Here is a 14,436-nt window from a genome sequence, read left to right on the forward strand (position 1 = left end):
TGCATTGCGTAAAATGAAGAGAGACCCGAAATAATGTCAAAAAGTTACAAAAGACCTGAGATCCTTTTTGTTTTGTTTAAACTGCATTACCTACAGACATGTTTGAGCAATCGTAGCTGAGACGGTGGGCGCATAGAGCCATTGCTTAAACACACTCTTAAAATAAACCCAAGGGCTTTTTGTATGCAGATGAAAGATTTTTATTGTGCAGTGTTGAGATAGCAGTGTTATACATTAACATCTGTTTTACACTATAAAGAGTTGGGTTTTTTTTTTTTTACTAGTCTAAATCTAATGAAGAATCTGGGGACTCTCAGCAGCCAAGCCAGCCTTCCCAGCAGCCTTCAGTGCAGGCGGCCATACCCCAGACCCAGCTCATGCTGGCCGGAGGACAGATCACTGGGGTAAGATTTACCCAAGTATACTGCAGTAAGCCTCCTGTCCGGCAAATGATGGCAGTATCGACGGCAGTCCCCGTAGAACTGCCAGTGGAGGTTATTGTCATTTCCTTTAACATAGGAAGAAACTTGAGTGAAAGAGGGGACAGAAAATGTCTTCCTATTAAAAAAGCAGACTTTAATCTTTGTTTTTTGTTGCAAAGTATTTGCTTCAAAAAAAAAAAAAAAAATCTCTCTCTTCTCAGTATCTGTCTTGACTCTGCAAAGAAATTAAAACATGGTGTGTGTACAAATAAGAAAGTCACTGATGTCATAAAGAGGAATTTTTATTTTTTTGCAAGATTAAAATGAAGCATGAGACTAAATCTTATCAGACAGCTAGGTGAAGAACAAAAATTACGGGAACTGCTGACACTAATTCTTCCTCTTCTCAAACACATTTCTTTTTAAGTAACTATATTAGTGCTTGCCTTAAGCCTATTCAACCCTTCTGTTTTCACCAACCAATTTTGAGTTTTTTAATTGCAAGGCTTTGGGAGTAATTATGAAATAACTGTTGTTTTAGGATTACTGGTGTTTCTGAATTGTTGTAAATGCTTTCAGTCATTTAAAAAAAGAGCAAGTTTTGTGAATGGGCTGGTTTGGTTAAAGAGTTTGCTTCCACGTAATCAGCTTTGCAGTTTTAAGAGTTTGCATGTTAATAAGGAATTAGGGCAGTTGCCCCAACAATGTATTTATAATTTGAAGTATTAGGTTAGATCATCTCTACACTTGAATGAAACGATGTCTTAACCATGTTCAATTGTTAAATCTTCTTGTATGCTAGTGTGTAAATAAACATCCTATTTAGTTTTTGGTTAATTACATTAGAAAGTTTTAAAAGTGAGACTGTTGTAATATGTTATTCAAACCCAGCATATTTTATTTGTCTCATTCTCAAAAAATACTTGTTTGTTTTAATTTATGATTGTCTGCAGTAGTGAAACATTCAAAACTCCAGGCCTATGCAGATATGGAATGCAGTAAATATGGGCATCAAGATTCATTTCACATGTAAAGGAGAGACTGCTGCCACCTGTTTCACAGAGATAATGCATGTTTGGGAAAGGGAAGGGATGTAAACTTGCCAACTCTATTCTATTTAAAAAAAAAAAAAGCAGATGGGGAGACTTGGAGAGAAACAAATGGCGCTCATGTTCTTTACTTATATCTTAGGGCATAATGGAAATGATGGAATATGGCAGGGATTCATGCTAATGTGAAGCAGCTGGGGTGTTATCAGTTTGTTCAGTAGCCATAGCCAGCATTCCTGCTTCTCATTCATCTGACTAATCACTTGCTGTTCTGCTGGGTGTAAATTTCCTTTCAAATCCTGGCAATACTGATTCTTTTCTTTTGCTTACTACTTAATTACCTTTTTCCTGAACCTCTTGGTAGAGTTGTGAAGAAAACGTAGGAGTAAAGTTAGGTTCTGTAGGTTCCAGTTAAGCGCAAATATTTGCGTTCATGCGGTTTGGTTTATGTCAGGTCTGTGGCAGGTTGGTTCCTACACTGTGTTGAGTAGCCAGCTGTCCTTACTTAAGGCCAGAGTCATTGGCTAGTTAATGGCTGAACTGTAGTAATAGTTCTAGGAATGTCTGGTTAATATAACTAGTAATGAGCTAGCTAATGACTTTGTAGCTGAAGTGGCTCTTTCCATTATTAATGGCTGTGTTTTCTAATTATTTATAGCTCACGTTGACGCCAGCCCAGCAACAGTTATTGCTACAACAGGCGCAGGCACAGTTGCTGGCAGCTGCAGTGCAGCATTCAGCCAGTCAGCAGCACAGCGCTGCTGGTGCCACCATCTCGGCCTCTGCTGCAACGCCGATGACGCAGATCCCTCTATCTCAGCCAATACAGATTGCACAGGTGAGCCTTGAGGCTTGAGAGGGTGGAAGATAAAGAGGTTTGACTAATTGCATCATTCAAATAATATTTTTATTCCTTATTCAGTGAGTTTCTAGAGTCCTAGAGTACTGCTAGTCTTCCCTCATGCATCCTTAGCTGATGAGGTTGAAGTTGGTAGTTTTAGCAAAGAATGTGTACCAGCTGCTCACCAGTTCCACTAGGCTTCTGAGTTTGTTCCAGAATCTGACCAGATGCTGTATTTTCTGAATCTTCCTCCTTGTAGTTAGCTTGAGAAAGGAGAAAAAGGGCTATAGAAAGATGCCTATAGAAATGACACTTGTCGAGACCTGTATGGATGGGAAGGGAAACTTGCGTATCACAAAGGATGCTTGTTAGATCCAAACAGCAAAAGGATGGAGTTGAAGAAAGGCAGTTTGACTTGACACATTTGTGTGCTATTTTGGCTTAGTGCTTAATGCTCAGAGTTCAGTAACAAAGAAAGGGCACTCTTGTGTGTCTAGAGAAAAACTTGCCAGAATGAGTCTGGTGTTGGAATCTGTCCAGTTTTATGGTCTGCTGGTAAAGGCCCATTAATTCTTAACTCTGAAGAACTGCTTGCCAAGGAAGTTGTGCTTACTATGAGTAGCAAAGTTCCTCTTGGGTCTTCCAGGATTGGCTTAATTCAGTGTGGAGGGTGCAGTGCCACTGACTCTATGCTTAGCATATGTAGTGTGGAAACTCCTTAGACTTCTGGACAAGGGTAACCGAACGTACAGCATAGGCATCTTGAGTACTACTAGTAGGGGATTGTGTTGCTGATGCTGAGGTCCATCTTTCCATAGATTAAGGTTCTCAGTCTGTAATATTTCAGGTTGATTAGTCTAGCTGTGCAAAGTATGTTGGGTATGTAATCTCCAAAGCTGCTGCTTCTTACAGTGAGCAGCTTCTTTAAGACTGTCTGATGCTTTCTATTCAGACTATTTTCACTTGCATTCAGCTGGGATGAAGTGTCTAAAAAGTGAAGATGAGGGCTGATTAAGTAAAAGAATGGAAATGTCACAATCTGTGAAGTCCATTGGTGAAATGTGCTATTCCTTTACTGTGCTGGTCCACTAGCTGAATAACAACCTGGTTGTGCTATCAGTTTTTTATTAGCTGAAATGGCAAACTTCTGTGGCATTGGTCTAAAAGTTCTGACCCCTCTGGCTGTCCTTACAGAGGCCAGAGTGATGCCATCCCACATTTAAAAGGCCAGTACTGATGTTGCCCACAGACCCCTCACACTGAGCCTCTTGGTGCACTGTGTCAAGTCAAGTGACCAGATATTAATACTTCTTTTAGTAAAGGATCCCACCTCACTGTCATGATCTGGAGATGACTCAAGGATGTAGCATTCAAGGAAACTCGTAACTGCCAAGACCATCTCTTAATTTTGTTAAGCCTTTGTCTGTAGCTGGTAATACAGACAAATTTCAAGAAAAGAATGGGAAATGTCCTTGTCAGAGAAGTTGATGGTTAGCTTCTAACATCTCTCCAGGCATCTGTCACAGAGTTCCCATTTGATATTATGCGAGTCTTTTAACGTAAATGTAAGTGATCCACAGGTGTATGCCTCATCTTCCACGTGGGCAGCTTAAGATAGTGAGGTCTGCTTTACTGAAGTGTGGAACATTAAAATTTCATATTAATGAAATCTGTACCTTGAACTTTCTGGCTTTACATTTGTCAAATATGCCGCGAAATTAGTGGATACTTTTGAAGGCATTGTTGTGCATGTGCAAGATGCTAATCCCACTCTTCCACTTCAGTGGGAAGCTATGAAAATGTGTGAAGCATTTACAATTATTAATTTAGTACTGGGGTTTTCTCCAAAACTTACAAAATCTTCCGAGAAGTGTTTGAGAAGAGTTGAAAAGATCAGGCACATGCCATGAAACAGGAGCTCCTGAAGTGAACATTTTCTGGTTTGTGCACGTAAATGAGCTAAAGGCTCTATGAAAAAATAACATGTGATCATGTATTTGCCACCGTATAATATGTATTTGTAGCACAAGGGGAACAAATTGAAGTTTCACTTGTTTTCTGATACTCCTGATTATTTAAATCTTTGACTTCACAATTAATTTCTTTTAGGATAGGTTATTTTGATACATAAATGTAGCTTGGTTGAATCTTGTTAGCTGCTTCTTATGATGAAAGTCTAGGGCATAATTTGTGCAGGTGTTGGATATAATTTGAGATACTTTATGGAAAACTTCCACGGTCTAGGTTTGTAGGTGGATAATACCATGCTTTTTGATCCATCTTGACAACAATTTGTAAACAGTGCTCAGCTTTGTTTGCATTGCTATTGTAAACATATAGCTGATTGCACAAATAGCTGAATGTTTGTTTTAATTGATGATTTTTGAATAATTGATTAACTGGCAGGTCTCTGCAGCAGGGGGATTACCATATTTATTTTAATTAACTAATTGCACAAGCACGACTTCTTTAATGTGCACTGCAGTTAATGTAAGATATCTGCTGCAGCAGCCTTATAAGAAGTTAGTGTTGCTGCTGGGCTGATGCTAAATTGTCACTAAACAGTTGTACCAAGTTTTGGAGTTCTTTGTAAACTTTACTTGTTTTCATGATCTGTGATCAATGTTTGTATGGTGTAAACTTCAAAATGACAGAGATGCTTAAGTTTGTACTGAAGTTGTAACTAGACATAATGGCATTGAATTTAGAACTTTAGATAATTTTTTTTTAAAAACAAAAAAACTTCCTCAGGTCAAGACATAGCACTTGGCAGATTATTCTGCCAAGGTAGGACTTGGATTATTTTGATTTTCCTAAATTGTTAGGCAGCACCAGAAGACATGCATGTTTACCCAAAAGTCTTTCAATCTCTTGCTATGTGCTTGTGCTAGTATACAGATTTTACCATTGAGAGAAAAAAGATCAGTATAGGAAAACAGTGTTGGGGTTGTTTGCATGGTTGCTATTGGGAGATTTATTGTAATGCTACAATTAACTAAATAATAAAACTTTCCCAAGGTAGAAATAAAGTTGGATTTCAAATGAATTTGAGGGGCTGGTAGGGCTATTTAAGAGTGATTAGCCTTGGAGGTATCATTTCCATTCTGCATTACAGAATTATATTTCTGTATTTAAACAAGACTCAGCCAAGATACCATTTACCAAGGCAGATGTACAGAATAAGATTGCTTATACCAGTTATCCCTGAGGCCTCAATTTAAAAACAGTTTCCTCATATTAAAGTGTAAGAGCCTGATGATAAGAGCTGTCATGTCTTAGCTGGGTACTCTGTGTTATGAATACTATAGTCTTAAACAAAAAGCTCTCCTTTGATCTTACAAATAGACTGCCACTGTTTCTTTGTATTCTTTCTTGTATGTAACTCCATCTCCTGTGGTGCTTCTTCAAATCATCTGAGATCTGCTTGGTCATCTGGGGGGGTGTGGGGTGTGTTCATTTGTTTGTTTTTGGTGGGGGAGGTCCTCAACCTGTTTTTCTGTCCATACTTTTTCGTTCAAAAATTTCTTCCCAACTCTTCCTTTTGTGTTTCTATTTTTTCTCTTATCTGCCTCTATTTTCATCCTTCCGCCTCTCTTCATTTCTTTTTCTTCCACCCCACGTTCGCAGCCTTAGTCAGCATACCCTACTCTTTTCTATTTCTATTTCTGTTTCTTCCTCTGCATCTAGTCCTTGCATCCAATTTGGTATAAGCCCCTCTGTGCTGGAGGGTCTGCTCAATCTGCAGCGGTAACCAGTAGAGCATTGAATATCAATGAATAAATGAGTGGAGGTCCATGTCGCGTTGGGCTCAAGTAGCAGGAGTTTTTAGTAGCAGTTCTGACCAATGTAACTTTATGATATGAAGTCAGAAGAAACATGGAGTTCCTGGGAGAAAACTGGAGTGGTTACATCTCTCTTTTTTTAGAAAGGAAATTGGCCTTGATTTCATAGGAATGGTTGCATAGGAATGGTTACTCTGAAATTTTCTGAAAGCAAACAATACTATCAAATTTAAAAAAACTCTGTTGCGCTGGGAGCACTTTTTAAAATGTTACCATTCTCTTATACAACAGAAGTTTCCATTTCTTAAAGAGCATTGCTTGGTCAATCCATCTGGTATCTGTCTACCATATTATAACACTGCATGCTCTTGACTTAACATGACCAAGCTGCCCAAGTGATTGACGGCCAGTGTCTTTACAATTCAGGTTAAGTAGTCGTTTTCTTATAATGCATATCTACGGTCTCATAAATCAATGGACTGTATTTTTTTCCTCCCTAGACTTCCTTTCCACCCACTGGCACTCCTCCCCGCGCCATCCCTCCCCCCCCCCCCCCCCCCTTTCCCCGTAAGGAGATTGTTGCAACTTTTAAGTCTCAGTTTAACAGTTTTAAAATAATGTAAGGTCATAGATAACTATATTCTGCAAATGGTTGTATTGTGTAAATAAAAACTTATCCTTGTCAGTCTGTCTTGACTTCCCATCACCATTTCCATTGCTGGCAGTTAATGGCCTTTCACATCTGCTGGATGAGCAGCTTGTGTGAGTGCTCAGTAACCTGAATCAGCCAAAAAGCATGGGGGCTAATTTGCTGGCCTTAAGAAGCAGGTCTTTGTTAGTCTGGCTCACTTTAACTCAAGCATGTTAGGAAGTATGTTAAAATGAGCAGCTCCGTTCAAGCAGCCAGACCGAACAGTGTTTAGGAGCAAACTGGCATGGTTAACATCTTCTGACACAGCTGGACCCAGAAGAGAGTATCTGTCTGCAAACAGATACCCCGGTATCTGAGTAACTTATCTGAAATAGAGTTTTGGGAGGTTTTTTGTTTGGTTGGTTTGGTTTGTTTAATGGGAGGTTGTAAGTGTGGGAAATACTTCAGGTTTTTATCCACCTGCTTGGCAGGTATTTTGAAACAGTTTCTTCTCAGAAAGATGGAAAGATTCTACACGTGTATGGATAGGTTTCATAGATTCCCTATGTTGGCTGGCTTCACATTGTGCTTCAATTTTCAAATTTCAGTTACTCTTGTTATTGTCCTGTTTGGAGAAGAGGAAAATAAAAAGGCTAGTTTGGGGGGAATATTTTTAAGCAGTTCTCTATGTTTGCATTCTCCAGCTAAACAGCAAGTTGAATCATTTTTCTTGATGATTCAGTTTCTCAGAGATTAGCATTTACATTGAGACCAGTCATTTAATTATAGAAAATTAATAGTTCTGAACCATTTAAATACATGAAAGTAGGGTTCTACAACAGTGCAGTGTTTTGGGTTATTCCTTTTAACCTTAATTATAGCCATGTCTATTAAGCTTATTGTAATTTGTTTCAGAACTAATCAAATATATTTATTTACTATTTGAGTTAGCTACTTCCCAAAATTTGACCTGAACAATGAGAGTGCAGACTAGGAATCTGTGATTTTTTTTGCTTTCCTGTTGCTGATTAGAATGGTAATTGCACATTGTTGTTATAAACAAAAATAAGCTAATATGCTTGATTTGTCAACAATGAATTTTGTAGCAGAGTTACATCCTCAAAAAATAAGTCTGAGAAATCTCTGTGCTGATAAGTCTAAAGTATTTGAAAACTTCTGCCTTTGGAGGGGAGGGAGATTGACACTTTTTTTTTTAAAAGCAGAACAGTGCTGGAAATATTTTGCTGGATTATTTGGTAAACAATTTTTGTTTGGTTTTATGAAGGACTGTGAAATTCAAATTGCCAGCCAAAAGGATATTCAGTAGCAGGACTGCTGCGTTTGACATCCACTTTTATCTCTAAATGTTAGAATGTAACTGGTTGATAGGAAATCTAGTTACATTGGCAGTCATGGCTGACTTACATGTCTAACACACAGCTCTTTCTTTTCCTTTTTCTTTTTTCTTTTTTCTTTTTATTTTTTATTTTTTTCCCTTCCCCTGTTTCCTTAAGGATTTGCAGCACTTGCAGCAGCTTCAGCAGCAGAATCTCAACCTGCAACAGTTTGTGTTGGTGCATCCAACAACCAACTTGCAGCCAGCACAGTTCATCATCTCACAAACACCGCAGGGGCAGCAGGGTAAGTGCTCCTTGCCAGAAAAAAAAAAAATCCTACATAGCTTTTTAGAGGACAAGGTGAAACTGAGGTGGTTCGTACACCTTCACTAACTGTTGATATTCCCTAGGAGAAGTAACAGTATTGCAATTAGGAAACTCTAACAGGTTGCCCTTTTCTGGGTGTTAGACCTCAGCCTTGTCAAAGTTTCTGTAGCTCATTTCTCAAGGAGGATCAATCCAGAGATCGTGTCATAGGAACATTTCTTAACAACAGAGCCTCTTGGGAAATACTGCAGCATCTGAATTTCTGGGTCAGGCTCTCAAGAAGGAAGCCTACTGGGAAGAGAACTTGGAGAAGACAACTCTCCAGAACTCAAAGGCAGAATCCTAGGAGCTGTAGGCCTGGAGGGTCTGTGGGCTGTCTGGATTAGGTCAATGCTAAAAGGGCTACAAAATTCTAAGACTAGAAAAAGATTACAAAATCAAGAGTCCTTGTGGGAGACTAGAAAAGTCCTTAAGACTAAAGAGGGTACAGTGAATTTTGTCATAAACTGAAATAATAATTACACCTTGGGAAGAGCTAGAATGCTTGATTTTGTATAACAACTCTTGGAAATAGTATTTTGGTGATACACTGGCTGTGGCGTATGTGCTAAGGGCAAACCAAGACAGTGGTAGGTGGTAGTGTGCCAGACCAGTTAAGATGTTGTACAGGAACTTTGCTCTAAGAACCAATGCATTCAAGTTGCAATACATCACAGTACTGATTGCACCCCATTTGTTGATGCCCACAGAAAACTGCATTTAGCCATGGCCTCCTATACTGATATACTCTAGTGGTCTCTTTTTTTCCCCCTTTCTCTTCTACATGAACTCTACTCAGTTGTTCAGGTCTGGTAATCCAAAGATTCTTGCTCAGAAGGCAAATCCTCTTATGCTTGAAGAGTCCTCCAGAGCCTGGCTGTCCTATAAAGCAGCTCTTTGCACCTCATTTTCTTCTGTTCCTTTCAATTTTTTCATGCATCATTCCTTCTTACATACTATGACTTGGATAGAACTGGCTTTCCGTTATGCTGAAGCTCTTTCACTGTCTGAATGCTCTCATGTTTGAATAAAGGGTTAGTCAAAATTAACTTTATTTTAATAGAACTTGATTTAGGAGAGCTTTTATACCAGCACTAGTAGAAAATGACTAAAAGACTATTCATGGAGCCATGTAATGATGTACTAGTTTCTTAAAATGAAGCAGAACTTATAAGCTTAACATACTTTTCTAGAAAAAATCAAACTTGACTGAAATTTAGTTCAAGGATTCTTTAAAATAGGCTTTTTTTTTAAAATAAATTCTTTTCAGGAAACAGCAAGCACAAAAGCATTGTTTTGAAAAACTCACTGGTATTAATGTTTGCCTACGTTTTTCAGCTAACTTCTGCTGGTTTTCTAAAATATGTCTGAAGATGCTGCACAAAGAAGGAAACTAACAGAAGCAAATTATATCTCGAAATGAGTTGTTTGCATTATGTTCATTTGTTTAAAATCTTCTCAAATAAAATAACTACCAGAAGAGGTTTTCATAGTACCTTTTCCGGGGGCTAGCTCTGAAAATTATTTCTTCACTACAATTTAAGACCTGCATACTGCTGTCATCAGTGAGTCAGTATGTGTAGAAACAGCATGTTTTACTGGTAATGTGCAGCCTGGACAACTGAATAGCTCAAAAATGTGGGAAGATTTATATTCTGTATTCCGACCATAGGCCATTAGTGTGTGACAACCTTCCAAGCTGAAATGCTTGAATGGATCTAATTTTCTTCATGAGCACTCAATGATAAAGCAACATGTATGTCATAATACCCCTTATCTCACTTTTTGGTATGGCTTTTTGCAGTATTTCATGGTTATTGTTAGAAGATCTCAAACAGTATGTTATTATTTATGAGAAAGATTGAGAAAGTGTGTATTTTTATTTTGTTATTTGCTGTTGCAGCTGACTTTTCCATGTTGTTCTTGTCCTATTGCTCCATTAGTCAACTTCATAAAATAATAAATATTCTAAAGAAACTAGCATAGAGCTTTAAAACCAGTGGCATTCAGATTTTTTTGGATGCCTCATTGGTACTGCATGCAGCTTTATATATATGTGTGTACGCATTTAATAACTAAAATGAACATTGAGACTTATTTATAGATTATCTTTTCTGGAAGAAATCTATTGCTTTACAGACTACTCTACATATTTTGTACATGCCATGTAGTCACGTACATGAGAAACATTGTTTTTAATACAAGAGAATAGTTATGAGGGAAATAAGTGAAAGCTAGTACCTCTAAGCAAGATCGTAGAAGACATGTAAACATTTCGTAGAGAAAAGCTTCTTTTACTTGAAGACGTGACAGGGTGCAGAGTAAAGCAATCATCAGCAATCATATTTAGATTCTTGGAAGGGGTTGAACATCATGGCTTAGACCCAACTTCTGAAAAATTTTAGAAAATTCAATACCTAAAATATTAATCAACAATCAGGATGTTATTCTGCTATCTATCTTCAACACACATTATAGATCACAGCAGCAGATGTGAAATTCTCCCCATAAATTCGCTGCCATATATCTAATGTAGTCATCTTCCTTTTCCACATGATTTCTGGTTATTCAGTGGCTTAAGTGAAACAAATTGTGAAGTTCCTGTTTTTCATGGCTTGTAATAGGTAACATCATAACTGAAGGAATTGTTTCAAGCCTCAGCAGAAGATTGAATGGAAATAGAAATTTGGAACAATTTCTTCTTTGGAGCAATTATTGTCCCCATATTATTGTTAAAGTCACAGGCAGGAATGTAGCACCTTGTACAGTCTTTATACCTCTTGTATCTGTTCTTGTATCTAATAGATCTGTCTCTAGAATGATCAATTCAACATCCTTTTCTGCAATTATGGCTGCTTCTTTAAAAATATTACCCTCATCAGATGACCGTTCGCCTTTCTACTTGGAATATATTGCCAATAAAATTTGTATCAGTAAAAATCTGAATGAAGAGGGGAAACGGTGCTGCATTTCATTTAAATTAATCTTGGAAACAGAAGTTAAGATCTGAGAAAAGACTGCCTCATTGTCAAGGAGGTTTAGAAACAGTACTTATAAAGAAAGTATCCCGAAAGGCAAATGTGGAAGACAAGCTACCGATTAGCTTTAAACACTGAAACTGGGCCTACCTATTCTCAAATTATTGCTGTTTATTATCAAAGGCATTGTTTATGATTTCATTTTTTTATCGTAAAAATACCTGGGATGATGATAGCAGGCCAAATCCAGTCCTGTTCTCTTCTTGCGTACTTGTCCTACAGACTTCGAGACTTCACTTGTATCATTAAAAAAACCAAAACCCCCACATTTTTAAAATGGGATAATGAATGTTAAACATTGGTACCTACCCTGCTGGCCTCTGGTACCATAAATCAGAGTGCAGCTTCCTCACCCAGTGTGAGGATGGAGGAAGATGCCTGAAGTTGCCTGTGTTTCTTCTCAGATGCATCAAATTTGTGATGGACAAGTATTCATCTCATCTGAGATTATGCACCTGTGCTGTCCTTACAGGATGACTCCTCATTTTTTTTAATAATATGCTATGTGAACCAGGTGAAAGAGCTTTGGTCCCCTCAATATGCAGATGAGGAGACCCAGCTCTTCATTGTCAAGAGACTCTTAATGACAGCATATTTGCTGACACAGCAGTTGAATAAAAATGTAGCTGACTCAAACTCATTCCCCAGATAAAAGGGGAGAGATTGAAGTGGAATGAGGAAGAACTCAGAAGAAGTGATTTAAACAGTGACTTTTTCCCCTGTGCTGCAGATACCCATTTCCAAGATATGAATTAAATACTTAGTATTTACCGTCCTCTTTGAAATCAAGTCTTTGCTTCTAACCATATGAACAGCATCAATGGATAAAAATGTTGACTTTCATTGAAGTAGCATGGCAGCAGCTTTGCATGGATCACTGAATTGGTACTCTTCAAAACCGCGGTTCACCAGCTTCAGCATATTTGCGTCATACTCTTCAACGGATCTTAAAGGGTACCTGGATACTGCAAAAGGTGCAGCAGCTTAAGGTCTCAGTGGAACAGATTTGTAGGAATGCATAGATTACTACTTTCTCTCCTGTGTTGGATACCAATATAATTCCAACAGTGAGTCCCCGTTTTGGAAGATCTGCATTTGATAAAATGAGGTACACCAAAGTGCCCAGAAGTTTCTTTGCATCAACAGTGATCAACAAAGTTGATCAAATGGCACTGTATGCAATTTGTGGTATGACACCCTTCCTTTTTCCCTCTCAGTTGTTTCCAGTTAATCAAATTATGACATTGTAATGGCTTTGTCTTGCAAGCTGAGTTCCAGTATATGTGAGAAGATGATCAGCTTTGGCAGGGAAAAAGCAGTCAAGTTCTTCTCAGATGAAAAAATTCACTCTTTTGGGAGATCAGTTAGGGGTGAATTACGTATTATGCTTCTGGGCCAACTTTTTAAAAATTGTGCTGAAAACGTCTGCACTTGAATGTTTGTTTTATCTTTTGTTCAATTTTAGACAGTAAGAACTGAACCCCAGATCAGTCCTTGGGAACTGTTGACTGGCAGGAAGAGTTTTTTGACTTGGGCCGTTACTCATGCTACTTGTAGACATTACAGGAAAAATCCTGGATGATGGTAGATGCGTTTACTTTAACTATTAAAAAAAATTAAATGCCTCTAAAGCATCATATTTTTGCATAAAACCTTATTTACCTCCATGCAGTCATTCTTCTGGAGCGTCACATAGGTGATTTGTATGCCATATTTAATGCAGTAATACCACTGGGCTCTTAGAACCCAAAGCAGAGTTAGAAATACCGCCTTTGTAAAGTTAAGTGTACAAGTACAATATTAGTTTTTACAGATTCAAGAAATCATGTAGGTTGGAAGGGACTTCTAGAGGTCATGTAGTATTGCTCAAAGCAGGTCCAGTTACAGCAGTGCCTTGGCCAGTTGAGTTTGAACATCTCCAAGGGTGGAGATTCTTCAGACTCTTCAAGTACTTGCCCCAGTAGTTGACCGCTGTCATGGTAAAAAAAAAAAAAAAAAAAAAAAAAAAAAAGTTTCCTTATATCTAGTTGGAGTTTTCCACGTTCCAGCTTATGTCTGTTGCATCTCATTACTGTGCACCCTCAAGAAGGGTCCATTTGTGTCTTTGAAGACAGCAATAGGATGTCACCTTAGTCTTCTCATAAGGCTGAACAAACCAGCTCACTTATCCATTCCTTGTATGGGTGTTCCAGCCTGTTAACCACACTGGTGGGTCTTGAATGTACAAAATCTAGGATGTCATTGTGTCTTGTATTGGGAAACGCAAGGCTGAACACAGTACTCCAGATGTGGTCTCACAAGTGCCAAACGGAGGGCAAAAATCACAGCCCTTGACCTGCTGGCTGAACTCTTGCAAATACAGCCCAGGATGTTATTGGCTGTCTTTATTGTAAGGGCACACTGCTGGCTCATGTTCATCTTTTTGTCCTCCAGGACCCCCAGGGGTTTTTTCTGTGAAATTGCTTTCCAGCCAGCCAGTACCTACCCTGTATTGCTGCACAGGGTTATTCCAGCCCCCATGCAGGACGTTGCATTTTCCTGCATTGATCTTCATGAGGTTCCATTTGTCCAGCCTGTCTAGACCCTGACTTCTGGCCTGTTGACCACTTTCCCTGTATTTGGTATTGTCCACAAACTTGCTGAGAATATATTTTGTCCCATCAACATTATTGGTAATAAAGATGTTAAACAGTATTGATGCCAGTATGAGTCCCTAAGGAAACAGCAAAGTTTGAAACACCAATATTTCAGCAGTTGCCTAAAAGGTGCAGTTTTGGACTTAGCACACCCTTTAAAATACAGTTTATGTGCCCTGTAAGTTAAGTCACTGAAGTTATCTTGGACCGAAGTGGGGTCCAGTAGTTTTCTTCTCAGAAAAAAAATGAAGGTGAAGCTTAGACTAGTAGAAGTCATGTTTGTAAAGAGCAAAACTGTAGCTGCCCACCTATGGAAACCAACAAGAGTCCGAAG

General features: G+C 38.5%; 1 protein-coding gene across 1 annotated transcript in view; it reads left to right on the top strand.

Annotated features, from left to right (window-relative positions):
• POU2F1 (POU class 2 homeobox 1) overlaps positions 1-14,436 on the top strand; it is a 48,542-nt gene that overhangs the window by 15,883 nt on the left and 18,223 nt on the right. The window contains exons 5-7 of the mRNA XM_059819352.1: positions 285-404; positions 2,130-2,309; positions 8,240-8,366. Of these exons, the coding sequence (XP_059675335.1) occupies positions 285-404; positions 2,130-2,309; positions 8,240-8,366 (427 nt within the window). The remainder of the gene's footprint in view (positions 1-284; positions 405-2,129; positions 2,310-8,239; positions 8,367-14,436) is intronic.

Source organism: Gavia stellata, chromosome 1 (assembly GCF_030936135.1).
Source record: "Gavia stellata isolate bGavSte3 chromosome 1, bGavSte3.hap2, whole genome shotgun sequence".
Lineage (NCBI taxonomy): Eukaryota > Metazoa > Chordata > Aves > Gaviiformes > Gaviidae > Gavia > Gavia stellata.